Here is a 13,335-nt window from a genome sequence, read left to right as displayed (position 1 = left end):
CATGGCAGTGTTCCAACTTTATACTGTCTAGTTATTTCATTATTAATTCAGTTTTTCAGTAGGTCAATATTAATATGACTAATAATGCCATATAGTTCCCCTGTTTTTTTTCTCTATTGATCAAATGTGCTGAGATCATAATTACTACCCCTGCTTTAAAATAAAAACCTAACAAATTCAACTCCTGATCTTTATTATTATGTTTGGATCTTATTTTAAATACCTTCTGACTTCTCTGCTTTACTTCTACCTCCCTTGCTTATTACTTAATCTACCCCATTCCTCCAAAGTTCCCTCCTTTATCCTCTCCCCCACCCTTTCCCCTCGCCCTCTTAATTATAGCTGAAATAAGAAGACTTTTATGCCTTCCAAATATACATATATATATATATATATATATATATATATATATATATATATATATATATATATTAGAGGGGCAATTAGATGCTGTACTTGATAAAGCGCCAGCCCTGGAGTCAGGAGGTCCTGAATTCAAATCTGTACTCTTCCTAACTGTGTGACCCTAAGCAAGTCACTTAACCCCATTTGCCTTGAAAAAAAACTAAAAGAAAAAACTAAATATGTTTGGGTATGTTGTTCCCTCTTTATCTCTTTCCTGTTAATCTGTACACCTTTGTATATCCCCCAATCCTTATCCTTTTCCTTTACCCTCTTATTTCTTTATAAATTTAGAAAAGTTTCATTCCTTTCTAAATATATGTTGTTCTCCAACTTTGATCAAGGATTCCCTTTAAAAATCCTTCTGTTCTCCCTACTCCATATTCCATTAGCCTCTTATATGTCTTTCTGAATGTAGAAGACTTTTATTATTCTCTTCTCTCTCTCTCTCTCTCTCTCTCTCTCTCTCTCTCTCTCTCTCTCTCTCTCTCTCTCTCTCTCTCTCTCTCTCTCTCTCTCTCTCTCTCTCCCCCCAATATATATTTTCTCTTATATCTCCTTTGCACATTTCATTTCTCTTAATTCCTTTCTTTGTTATTTATTTTATTGTACCCAACACATTCCTTTTCTTTTTTTGATACAATTGTTGATACTGTTTCAATACAATTTACATGGTTTTATTTACTATTTTTTATCATTAACATTCTTATGAAGTTTCCTGTTATTTTTTCTTCTCTTCTTATGTTTTTATTGCAATTTTTGAGAAGCCTATTCAAAGTTATTGGAAGTTTTCCTATCTTGGAAAGGCTTTAAATCAGATTTTGTCTTTTTCTGAGGATCAGCTATGGTAGGTATAGTGAGGGTGACCACAAGGAGATCAATTCTTTGGTCATGACAGTCATTGAAACTGAATAGGGGCCTGAAATACCATCTAATCTGAACCTCTCCTGTCAAAGAAGTGTTAGGTCCATAGAATTCTTAAGGTTTTATTTATATGAAAATATGTCTTAAACTTTAGAAATCAACTTTGATTCCATAAAAGTCTGTCCATTTTCATGGTTGTCATCTTAAAAGTCACTGATATTCAAAAGCTTACTACTCTGTGTTTATTTCCTAAATGATTAGAGTTATGTTATTCTCTCAAATCAGAAGTTTACATTTGAGATCAGTTTTGCATATTGGTAGTGTGGGCTTGAAATTATACCCAAGATAAAAAAAGATTTAGTTCTTTTTTCCTCCTTTTCTTCACAGCCAATTTAAATAACTAAAGATAGCATTTTTTTTTCTGTTTACAGGCTGCATCTTTGGGATTAATGCAATTTCCTATTCTCAATGCTTCAGTAGATGAAAATTGCCAGAATATAACATATAAGGTTTGCTCAGTACTACTTAAAATAATCTTTTAGTAGCAAGTGGCTTAATGTGTTTTTATTTGAAAGATGTTGACGATATATCTATGATAAATGTTTTTAAAGAAGGAAACAAAGAATATGGGACAAATTGATCATGTTGTTTGGATAAAGCATTACTACTTTAAGGAACTTTTGTTTTATCAGTGTATGAAATAGTTAAGTATTTGGGGGGAAAGGGAAGGGGATATTGAAGAACAATGATTAAAATTTTTAAAAGCCTCCAAAAATCAATTTCTAAGAATTTGCCCAAAAAAAGTCTACTTTAAAGACTTTTGTGTTCCACTGAATAACTTGATTTTATTTCATTTAAACTTTGAGCTTTGTTGGATTTGTAATGAAAGTGCTTCTTAAAAAATTACATCCTAGTGCAAAAAAATCAATATCAAATTTGCACACACACACACACACACACACACACACACACACACACACACACACACACACTTTATTAAAACATTCCCAAGGCATTGACACAAAGAAGTTTGTAGGCAATTCCAATTTTTATTTGTGCAACAAAAAGGAAATTGTTATGGTAAAAAAAAATCTGATTTGCATTTTTTAAAAAATATATTTCACCTCATAGAAATTGAAGGGGGGAAAATATAAAGGAAATCCCAATAGCTCACAAATAGTAAAAAATTATTCCATTCTCCACACTATGTTTTAACTCTTCCCTTTCTGTGTACAGTTCAGTCTTCCAAACATAAGCAATTCATTTTTTTTTGTACTCCCTCAGAAAGAAAATTATTTTAGGCATAGTGGAGAGGCAAACCCCCAATATTATCATGAATCTGTCTTTTATCTAGCCTCATATATCCTCTTAAGGGCTCAGAGTCTTCCCATCCTAGAAGGAAAATAAACTTGAAGTTAGAAGGACAAACTGCTTTCCTTTGGATTGTGCCATCTAAAATCCCATTGGATTGTACCATCTAACATCCCTTTATATTTTACTATCTAAAATACTCATAATAATAGTGGAAGGTGAAATCCAGATCTTTTGCCCCTCTTTTATTTCCTTATTTCTTCTCTAGTTTCAATGTCATATATTTAATAATCTATTTCCTATAGAAGAACTGTTAAACTTGCAGTTACTAAGGAGTCATCTCTGAAAGTCTCAACCCACAGAAAATTCCCCTTTATTTTTAAAATAATATTTCATTCCCCCCCAAGTATATGTAAAAATAATTTTTAACATTCATTTTTTTAAAAGGTGAATTCCATTGTTAGCACTACTCTCTATCTACCCAGGTTACTTATACCTTCGGAAGCTAATAATTAATGTGCAACAAGAAAATGGTATTTACACACATATATTGTGTCTAGGTTATATTGTAACACATGTAAAATGTATGGGATTACCTGCCATCGGGGGGAGAGAGTGGAGGGAGGGAGGGGATAATTTGGAAAAATGAATTAAAAAAAAAAAAAAAAAGGTGAATTCCAAATTTTGTCCTTCTCTCCTGCCTCTTCCCCTTTCCTGAAATGATAAACAATTTGATATAGGTTATATATATGCAACCATGCAAACATCTCCATGTTATTTTGTGGAAGAAAACTGACCAAAAAAAGTGAAAAATAGTATGCTTTTTGTCTTTGTTCAGATGCCATCAGTTCTTTCCTTGGAGAAGAAAAGTACTTTTCATTATCACTTTTTTGGGATTGTCTTAGATCATTATATTGTTGAAAATAGCTAAGTCATTCGCAGTTGTTCATGGTAAAGAATGGCTATTACTTTGTATGACATTCTCTTGATTCTACTCACTCCACTCTGGATCAGTTCATCTTTCCAGATTTTTCTGAAATCAGTTTGCTCATCATTTTTTAATAACACAACAATATCCCATTACAATCATTTACTACAATTTGTTTAGCCATTCCCCAATTATTGAATATCTCCTCAATTTTCAATTTTTTGACATTACAAAAAGAATTGCTATGAATATTTTTGTATAAATAGTTTTTCCCCTTTACAGTATTTCTTGTCAAAGGGTGTACATGGTTTTATAGCCTTTTGCGTATCTATTCAAATTGCTCTCAAGAATGGTTGGATCACTTCACATTAATGTACCAATTTTCCTATATCCCTTCATTCAAACATTTATCAGTTTCCTTTTCTGTTATATTAGCCAATCTATTAGGCGTGAAGTAGTAACTCAAGAGTTGTTTTTAATTTGTATTTGTCTTATCTATACTGATTTAGAGCATTTTATATGACTATTAAATAATTTGATTACTCACCTGTAAACTGCCTATTCATATCCTTTGTCCATTTATCATTTGGGGAATACCTTGTATTCCTTTAAGTTTGACTCATTTCTCTATATATTTGAGAAATGAGGCCTTTATCAGACATACTTGTAAAAAAATTTTGACCAGGTTTCTACTTTCCCTCAAATTTTTGTTGCCTTTATTTTATTTATGCAAAAATGTTTTAGTTTTATATAATTAGAATTTTTATTTTATATTTTTAATGCTCTCCATATCCCGTTTGATCCTAAATTCTTCCCTTATCCACCGATTTGACAGGTAAACTACTCCATACTCTTCTAATTTACTTATATTGTCACCCTTTATGTTAAAATCATGTACATTATTTAACTTTATCGTGGTATACAATATGAGATGTTGATATATCCTTAGTTTCTGTCATATTTTTTCCAGTTTTCCTAGTAGTTGTTTTCTCAAGTAATAAGTTTTTATCCCAAAAGTTGGAGTTTTAAATCAAGCATTAAATAATTGTTATTTACTACAATATATTGTATACTAAATCTATTCCACCCCTCATTTCTTAGCCAATATCATTTTGGTTTGATAATTGCCACTTTATAATACAATCAGAAATCTAGTTAAGTGGATTGAATTTTAGAATTATCTCTAGGAAAAGTGATTTGGTTTCAGTGATGTGGGAATTAGAATATATTTAAAACTTTATTTCAAAATTCAGCTAATTGGGGTGGGGTGGAAAAATAATGTGTCAAGGTTTTTTAAAAAACAAAGAGAGATTAGAGGGGGAAAAGGCAGCCTTTTTTAGAGGAACACTGGGAAATAAAATTAATCTTTCCCTAATTTGTTATTTGGTTAAGTTGGTGAAAGAATTACTGTTTCTATTTTTATTTCATAGGCTTCTCATAATATTGGAATTGCTATGGATACTGAACAAGGACTTATTGTCCCCAATGTGAAAAATGTTCAGCTCTGTAGTGTGTTTGAGATTGCCATTGAATTAAATCGTCTGCAGAAATTGGGTTCTGCAAAACAACTGGGAACTGCTGATATCACAGGGGGAACATTTACATTGTCCAACATTGGATCAGTGAGTACTGTAAAAATTGAAATATTCACATTTATAAAATGAGTCACAAAATTTCGGAACTAACCAAGTCAGGAATAATTGCTGGAAAGTATTTCTTTTCAGCAATACTAAATACCTTTTGCCAACTTTAACCCATTGCTTGTAATGATCTCCTCTGGGCCAAGTAAAAGAAGCCTTATTCTTCTTTTGTAAGACATACAACCTTTTAAGTGCTTCAATTCAGCTGTCATTTCTGCCCAAATCTTCTTTACATTAAACACTCCAAGTTTTTTCAGTTAATCTTAATATAGCTTGTACTTGTGATAAATGAAAAACCTGAGATACCATTTCTGACTAATTATAATAATCAACTAGGCTAGCAAATGATATAATGGTCATTTGTCTCTCTTGGTGATCAAATACAAACCATAGAGATCATCAAATGCTTACATATCTTAAGTAAAGTGGGTAATCTCCCCAAATTGATAAATAATCAATGAAAGGCAAACTCTCAATGAGAAGTTGGACTGAAACCTTTTAGCTCTTCTAACTGTTTCATAATGAGACTCAGCTGCTTCCAGCTGTCCAAACAAAGGCATCCATTTCTACCAGACCATTTAAGTTGAATCTTGGCAGGGGTTTCAAGCGCATTAGTCTAATGCTTTTTAGAGCCATACTTCATTTAAATAGATTAAGATTAGAGTTCTTTATTATTGTTGTTGTTATTTTTTGGTAAGGCAATCACAAAGAAACTCTGCCCATAGGCTAGGATCCCACTCAAAATTGAGAATTATGTGCCAATCTCATCATTTGCTCTGCTCTTCAGAGACTAGCTGATTTACAAAAGCCTGAATGAAGAAGTTAAAAGAAAATAAAATCTGGATTCTGATCCTAATAATTGGTCATTAATAAAATAGGAAAAATAATCACTTCTGTCAGATTCAAGTCCCTCTTTAATATGGATTTCATGAATCATAGTTATAGTTAAAAATATAAAGTTATGAGTGCAAAAACCTCTAAAATTCTTGAGTATTTTTGCCAAAATCCTAATTTCTCTACTTTTTTTTTTTTTTTAGATTGGTGGTACTTATGCCAAACCAGTGATATTGCCACCAGAAGTAGCAATTGGAGCCCTTGGAGCCATAAAGGTATAAATAGATAAGTAACAGGAACAGGAATGTCAACACCCATTGAATTTTATCCTTTTGTAAGTGGTAGAAGTAAAGTGACCCTTTGTGATGTTTATAGATTTGAGTTTTGGGGAATAGCCCTATAGTAGCTAGTTAGATTCTATAGATTCTAGGCCTGCAATTTATCTCCCTGCCACAGAACAGGATATTCTAGCTTGCTAATCAATCAATAAACATTTATTAAGTGTTTACTGTGTTTTAGGGCTTGTGCTAAGTGCTGGATTACCAAAAAAAAAAAAAGGCAAAAGATAGTCCCTATCTTCAAGGAACTTAGAATCTAATGGGGAAGACAATATGAAAACAAATAAGCACATATCAAGCTATATAAGGATAAACAGAAGATAATTAACAGAGGAAAGGCATGGAAATGAAAAGGAGTTGAAGAAAGCTTCCTGTAGAAAGTGGTTTTTAAATTGGGACTAGGGGCAGCTAGGTGGCGCAGTGGACAGAGCACCAGCCCTGAATTCAGGAGGACCAGAGTTCAAATCTGGTCTCGGACACTTAACACTTCCTAGCTGTATGACCCTGGGCAAGTCACTTAACCCCAGCCTAAAAATAAATAAATAAATAAATTGGGACTAAAGAAAGCTAGTGAAGTTAGGTTAGTAACAAAGCAGAAGAGGAAGAGCATTCTAGCCAGAAAAAAAAAACTTCCAGTTATAGCAAACTCTGTTGACTGTTCTATTGGATGGTAGATGGTGAGCTTCTTAGAAGGACAAACTGTGTGTCCAACCTTTTACCCAGGGCCAGAAACACAGTGGACACTTAACCAGTGCTGGGTGACTGAGGGGCTCGCCCTTGAGCTCTGCCTTCCTCTCCTTGTGTACTTTTATCTTTCAAGTAAGCCAACAAGCACAAGGAGACCCCTCCTGTGTACCAGGCATACAATAAAATGCAAAAACAGACGCTTCTCATGGTCTGGGGGGGAGATGGCAAACAACTGGACAAACAAGATGTAAGCGAGTTAAATGGCAAGTCATCTTAGGAGGAGAGTACTGAAATGAAGTCAGTGAAGCCAGAAGGCAGAGGCAAGGAGGGAGAGCATTCCAGTCATGGGAGACAGCGAAAAGTCACCAGGTCAGGAAATGGAGTGTCACGCGCAACTGGAGGGTGGAGTGCAGGAGAATGAGGCTTAGAACACAGAAAGGTAGGGAGAGACCAGGTCATGAAGGGTTTTAAAAGCCAGTGTTCGCTGGAGTTTATCGGATAGGGGCCTGACATGGTCATGGGCCTTAAGAAGATTACTTTGTTAGCTGAAAAGGAGCATGGACTGGAGTGGGGAGAGACTTGTGGCAGGTAATCCACCAGCAGCTATTAGAATAATCAGACAGAGGTGATGATGGCCTGAACCAGAGTGTCAGTGTCTGAGGACACAAAGGGATATATTTGAGAGGTGTTGCAAAGATGAAATTAATGGGTCTTGGCAACAGCTTAGATATACAGTGGAAGAGAGAAAATGAGGCATCAAAGGGTGTCAAGCCTTTCAGAAGCTTTATCTTTAACTCTGAATCTACTCCCCCATTAAGTATTCAGTGATTCCTATGACTGTTTTCTTTCTTTCAAATTATTGATATTTACTTAATGTGTATACACATCATATCTTCTATATAGTGTGGTAGACATAGTCATGATAATAGCTGACATTTACACACACACAAAGTTTGAAAGGTTTGTAAAGTACTTTAGATAATCTCATTTGGAGCTCATAATAATCCTGTGAGATACACACTGAAGATATTATCCTCATTTTTAAAAATGAGAAAATTGAGGCTCAAAAGTTAGTGTCAGAGATAGTATTTGAACCCTTGTCCAGTGCCAGCATTCTGTTTGGTCACATTTCCTTTCACTTTTATCTTTGTGTGCCTGGCTCTCCATATGTTAGGAACTTTGTAACTTTGAGAGTACCTGTGGAATTGGATTTATTATTTGCATATTTGTCACTCTTTCTAGGAGATTTTATTTGTCTTACTTTCTTTAGCAAGCAGAGCAGAGAAATAGAATTTTTTTAAAAAAGAGGAAAACTATTGTGTATAGGTTCACAGAGTGGGATGGCTTTCCTTTTCCCAATCCAGAGCTGCTCTAGCTCCTTCCAGATAGGTTGCCAGCATTTGGAGAGAACTGCTGTTTTCTTTACTAAGTTCTTTTAAGTTTGTAATATTGGATGAACTGTCATGAGTCCTTATTACAAACTCCTTTTTTTTTTTTTTAAGAAAAATCGGGCCCTTCTGAATATTTTTTAAAATAATGCAGTACATACTCAGCATGCTGGGTTCTGACCATCTTTCTGTCATTTTATATATCTCCACCTTAGCTATCCATCTCCTCTGAACACAAAAATCAGATCAGTACTGCTGGAGAGGATGTGTCAGTCAATTGCTTCTGTCTGCCCTTACTGTCTCTTTGACTTGCCAAACAAAGCATTCTACCCTGGCCACACACTATTATATGTTTTATTCTCCTATGAGAAATATAAGCTTGAAGACATGAACTGTCATAATTTTTGTAATTTGAACTTATAGTACTTAGCATAGTGGGTAGCACATTAGTAACATCTTAAGAAAAACTTTTTAATTCATTTATTAATTCATGCCATTAGTTTTAAAATAATGAATCTCTAACAAAATGATTGATAAGAATTGACATAGTGGATAGAGTACTGGACTTTGGAGTGAATAAGACCTGATTTTGAATCCTACCTCTGATATGGACTAGCTGTATGACTCTGGGCCAGTCACTTAATCTATTCGTCTAAGTCTTCTCTTCTGTAAAATGGGAATAATAACTGTGCCTACCTCATGGGTGGTTGTGAGGATCAAATAAGACAAAATATAAACAAAACACTTTGCAAATATTAAAGTACTATATAAATATCATCATCATCATCATTTAGTTGCCACAAATAAGCATGGAGAGTTAGGGGAGGGGTTAGGAGAACAAAAGCTTTCTATTCCCATTTGCCAGTACTCATCACATTTTTTTGTTTGTAATCATATGGAGGTGAAGATCCATGCCAGATACTCTCTTAGAACAGTGATTCATAACCTTGGATCTGTAAACTTGGGGTTTTTTAAATTTTTTTCATAATTTTGCCTTATTTTATATGTGTATATATATATATATACACATATATATATATGTGTGTATATATATATATATATATATATATATAATCCCCAGCATTTAGCACAGTGTGTGACACATCATAAGTTCTTCATAAATGTTTATAAACTGTAGGCTGTAGATATATTTCAACATGTTTTCCTTTTTTATTTTACACACCGAAAAACAGTATTTTAAGAAGAGGTCCATAGGTTTCTATAGACTTCCAGAGAGGTCCATGACACAAGAAAAGGCTAAGAACTCCTTTTTAAGGAATTATATATATCCCCAGAGAAGTAGTATAATTTGAAAAACTTCATTGAGTACAGGAAATATTGATAACTCTCTTAAATAAAATACCCCTCTAGCATATATAAAAGAGAAATCACTAGGATGATACATATAGATATAAGCAGTTTGTTTTTCAACTTAAATTAATATAGCCTCATATCACATCAGACTTCACTGATACTATTTAGAGAAGTCATAGATAGGCTTGGAAGCCATGACTGCTTTATATAATTTGGAACTGAGTGAAAATTTCCTCCCTTTTTATTTCTAGGCTGTGCCTCGGTTTAATGAAAAAGGTGAAGTAATCAAAGCACAGATAATGAATGTGAGCTGGTCTGCTGATCATAGAATTATTGATGGTGCTACAATGGCCCGCTTCTCTAATTTATGGAAATCCTACTTGGAAAATCCAGCTTCCATGCTACTAGAACTTAAATAAACATTGATTTGAAACATTTTTAAACTTTCTGGGCATCAGAATAATGTATAAAACCTAGCTATGCTAGAACATGTTCTTTTTTGAAGTTTGTATTATGTGAAAGATTATGTTACATGACCAATATCCTATAGTAAAATGCAATCTCTCTTACCATATTGCACTTTTAAATTTAATTAGGCAGCTTTATTGTAATTCTTTTAAAAATGTTAAATTTTATAAAACAGAGTGTGATGTATAACATCTTAATTTTGTACTGAGATAGTAAATGTAAGGGATGCTGGCAGCAACAAGACTTAACATTACTGAATACTAACATCTACATATTCTATCTCAGTATGATATTTTTAAACTGTATCTTAAAGATTGGGAAAAGGAATTTATATACAATAATATTTCTTTGCCTAATATTAATTATACACATTATTAAATAAAGTGCACTTATGTTTATCTTTAAAGATGTTCAATAGACTTTTATTAAACTCAGTAATGTTATCTTCATTCCTATAAACATCCCTTACAAAAACACTGCCTTTATCTTAAAAGGGGGAAAATTGAGATGACCTTAAAGAAATCCTGAAATTTATTTTATAATTCATTTTCCACTATATGCCCTCTCTTATTTCTACGTATATGATACCGAAGAAATGTATACCATTGTGCTAACTGGGTCCATAACAAATGTATTAATCTAATCTCAGCTGAGCAATCACTATGGCATAGCAACCCTTTTGTTCTCCTTTAATCAACTATTACACTCCCCAGTATAGTTTTTCCAATATAACCTCTCTGAAAACTCTTCTTCCCACCTTTCCTGCTCTCCTTGTCTCTTGCCTTACTGGGAAAAGAAGTATCTGCCATGAGCTGCTGCTTCTTCCTTTTCACATTTTAGGAATTCTAGAAAAACTGGCCTATGAACCGATATGAGCTGCATGGTCCATCACTTGGCCATAAGTGTCTTTTTAAGCTATTGCTCTGTGCCTGGAAAGTTTTCCCTCCTCATCTCTGCCTCTGAGAGACCATGGCTTCCACTAGGACCTAGGTCTGCTGCCATCTCCTATGCAAAGACTTTCTCTTTTCTCCCCAATTGTTGGTGCTCTTTCCTCCTCAAAATTATTTTGTATTTTTTGTAATCATATTGTATCCCCCCAGTAGGATGGAAATTCCTTCAGCATAGGAACTATTTTCCGGTTTCTGTTCTTTTTTTTGTCTTGGTATTCCCAATTTCTACCACAATGGCTTGCATATGATACAAGTTGGAGCTTAATAAATATTGAATAACCAGTAAATTCTTTAAGAATTACTATCTAGTTCTTGATCCTTATAAAAGTGTAATTTGGAGGTTCTTTATATCATCTCAAAGCTGCTAATTTAAAGGAATAATTTTGAGAAATTTGATCATTTCTTATATAAGAAAATACTGTAGTTGTTCATTTTACATGTAGCAGCTTATGCCTTTTCCCTCTATTTGGGATTTCACTGCCTTCTTTATTGTCCTTTGCTGAACCAAAGATAGTGTGATACTGTTAAATTGGTCACTCAATACTTATTACTAAGTGCTGACAATAAGAATTCATTTTGTCTTGTTCTTAGAGGCAACTAAGTTATAAAGGAAAGGCAAACCAAGGACAATTGAGAGTAGAAAGAGGACAAATGGAAAAGACTTCTTAACTGGAGAATTCCTTGTCCCTATGGATGTTCAAGCAGACATGTAGATAAGCAATTTATGAGGGATATTTTAAAGAGGGCTAATGCATCATTGACCTAGATGACCTATAAGGCCTTTTCCAACTCTGGAATTCTAAGATTTTAGAATTAAAAATAGGTTATTATTAAACAATCTAATAGATTCCCTCAGTAACATTAAAGGGATCATAAGCTAATGTTGACTGATATTCAGAAATATAAACTTGTTTTAATGTTTTGTAGTTGCATATCAAGTGCCAAATATGTTGACTCAAAATTTGTGATATACAAAGACAGGCTTCATGGTTGTACTAAATTCAAATTTTGATTTAGAGTTGAAATGAAAATTTGTAAACTACTTAAAGAAAATCTGAGCATAAGAGAGGGAGAGTTCACTTTCAAATGTATACAAATAGAATAGTTTTGCACTTAATTCATTATTGAAAAGAATATTGTATTGTATTAATTGATTTAAAAGAAAATTACATGTATCTTTTGGAATGGGATTTTTCAATAAAATTTTCAATAATCTTTTTTTTTTCATTCTTTCAATAGTCAATATTCAACAGTCTGTGGCTAAAAAGGAGTTTAAATGATTCTGATTCCAAGAAAATCCACTAACCTTAATAGAAAATTATGAGAAAGGGCCAGAGCTAAAATGTCAGAGTAGCATAAAAAACAGCAATTCTCTCCCCCAAAACCCAAAATAAAAATTCCAAACTGATCTAGAAAATGTACCAGATCAACCCCAAGAATAAGTCATAGTGATTCATTTGTCCAGCCTAAATCAGAGTAGAGAGAGAGAAGCCTGTGAATACTGGGGACTGAGTATGACTCAGTGTCTTGCTTTTGTTCTAGGTCCCCAGACTGAAGCAAACTATAAAAAAAAAGTCCCAGATCCATATCAGAGCACCATGTTGTGCAAACTACAGGCACAAGTGCCATTTGGTAACTTTGTTGCTCAATACTACAAAAGATTAAGACAAAAGACATTTTTGCTGATCCCCTTGAATTCTCAGATATCTCTAAAACAGAAACTATGTGCCAAAAATAATTAGCTAGCATTTTCCAGGTGCTTTTCAATTATTATTATATCATTATATTATATCATTAAGTCCTCATAGCAACCCTGAGATACAGGTGCTGCTAATTTACAATTGAGAAAATTAAGGTAAATAGAGGTTAAGTGATTTGCCCGTGCTTCCATTCAGCATTCTTCCTCACTTTCTGAAATTCTGACCCTGAAGGATCCCATCACAGGCTCACAACAAAACCCAGTTCCAGACCTTCATTACCCCCTCCCTCTCTTCAGTGCTCTGGAGATCATAGCTCCAGGCTAAGCATGTTTGCTCAGGCTGTGATAACCCAGTAGTGATATGGAAGCATTATAGGGGCAGAAGCCTTCTGGGTCCCCAAGAACCAGCCAGCACCACAATTGAAGCAGTATTACAGGGGAGAAGCTTGCTTGGGCTGGAAGTGGCAGAGTGAGGGGGGAGGCTGCAAAAGATTTCTGCATCTAATCAGGAA

The 13,335-nt window shown here is 33.9% G+C and overlaps 1 protein-coding gene across 5 annotated transcripts in view; it reads left to right on the top strand.

The window, feature by feature from the left end:
* Positions 1-10,580, top strand: part of DBT (dihydrolipoamide branched chain transacylase E2) — a 53,256-nt gene extending 42,676 nt beyond the window's left edge. For all 5 annotated transcript variants that reach the window (XM_074262791.1, XM_074262788.1, XM_074262790.1 and 2 more), the window contains 4 exons: positions 1,698-1,775; positions 4,936-5,127; positions 6,183-6,254; positions 9,958-10,580. In XM_074262791.1, the coding sequence (XP_074118892.1) occupies positions 1,698-1,775; positions 4,936-5,127; positions 6,183-6,254; positions 9,958-10,125 (510 nt within the window). In that variant the 3' untranslated portion in view covers positions 10,126-10,580. The remainder of the gene's footprint in view (positions 1-1,697; positions 1,776-4,935; positions 5,128-6,182; positions 6,255-9,957) is intronic.
* The last annotated feature ends 2,755 nt before the right edge of the window (positions 10,581-13,335 follow it).

This window comes from Sminthopsis crassicaudata, chromosome 4 (assembly GCF_048593235.1).
Source record: "Sminthopsis crassicaudata isolate SCR6 chromosome 4, ASM4859323v1, whole genome shotgun sequence".
Classification (NCBI taxonomy): Eukaryota; Metazoa; Chordata; class Mammalia; order Dasyuromorphia; family Dasyuridae; genus Sminthopsis; species Sminthopsis crassicaudata.
The sequence above is the reverse complement of the archived record's forward strand: the minus strand, read 5'-3'. Positions and strand labels throughout refer to the sequence as shown.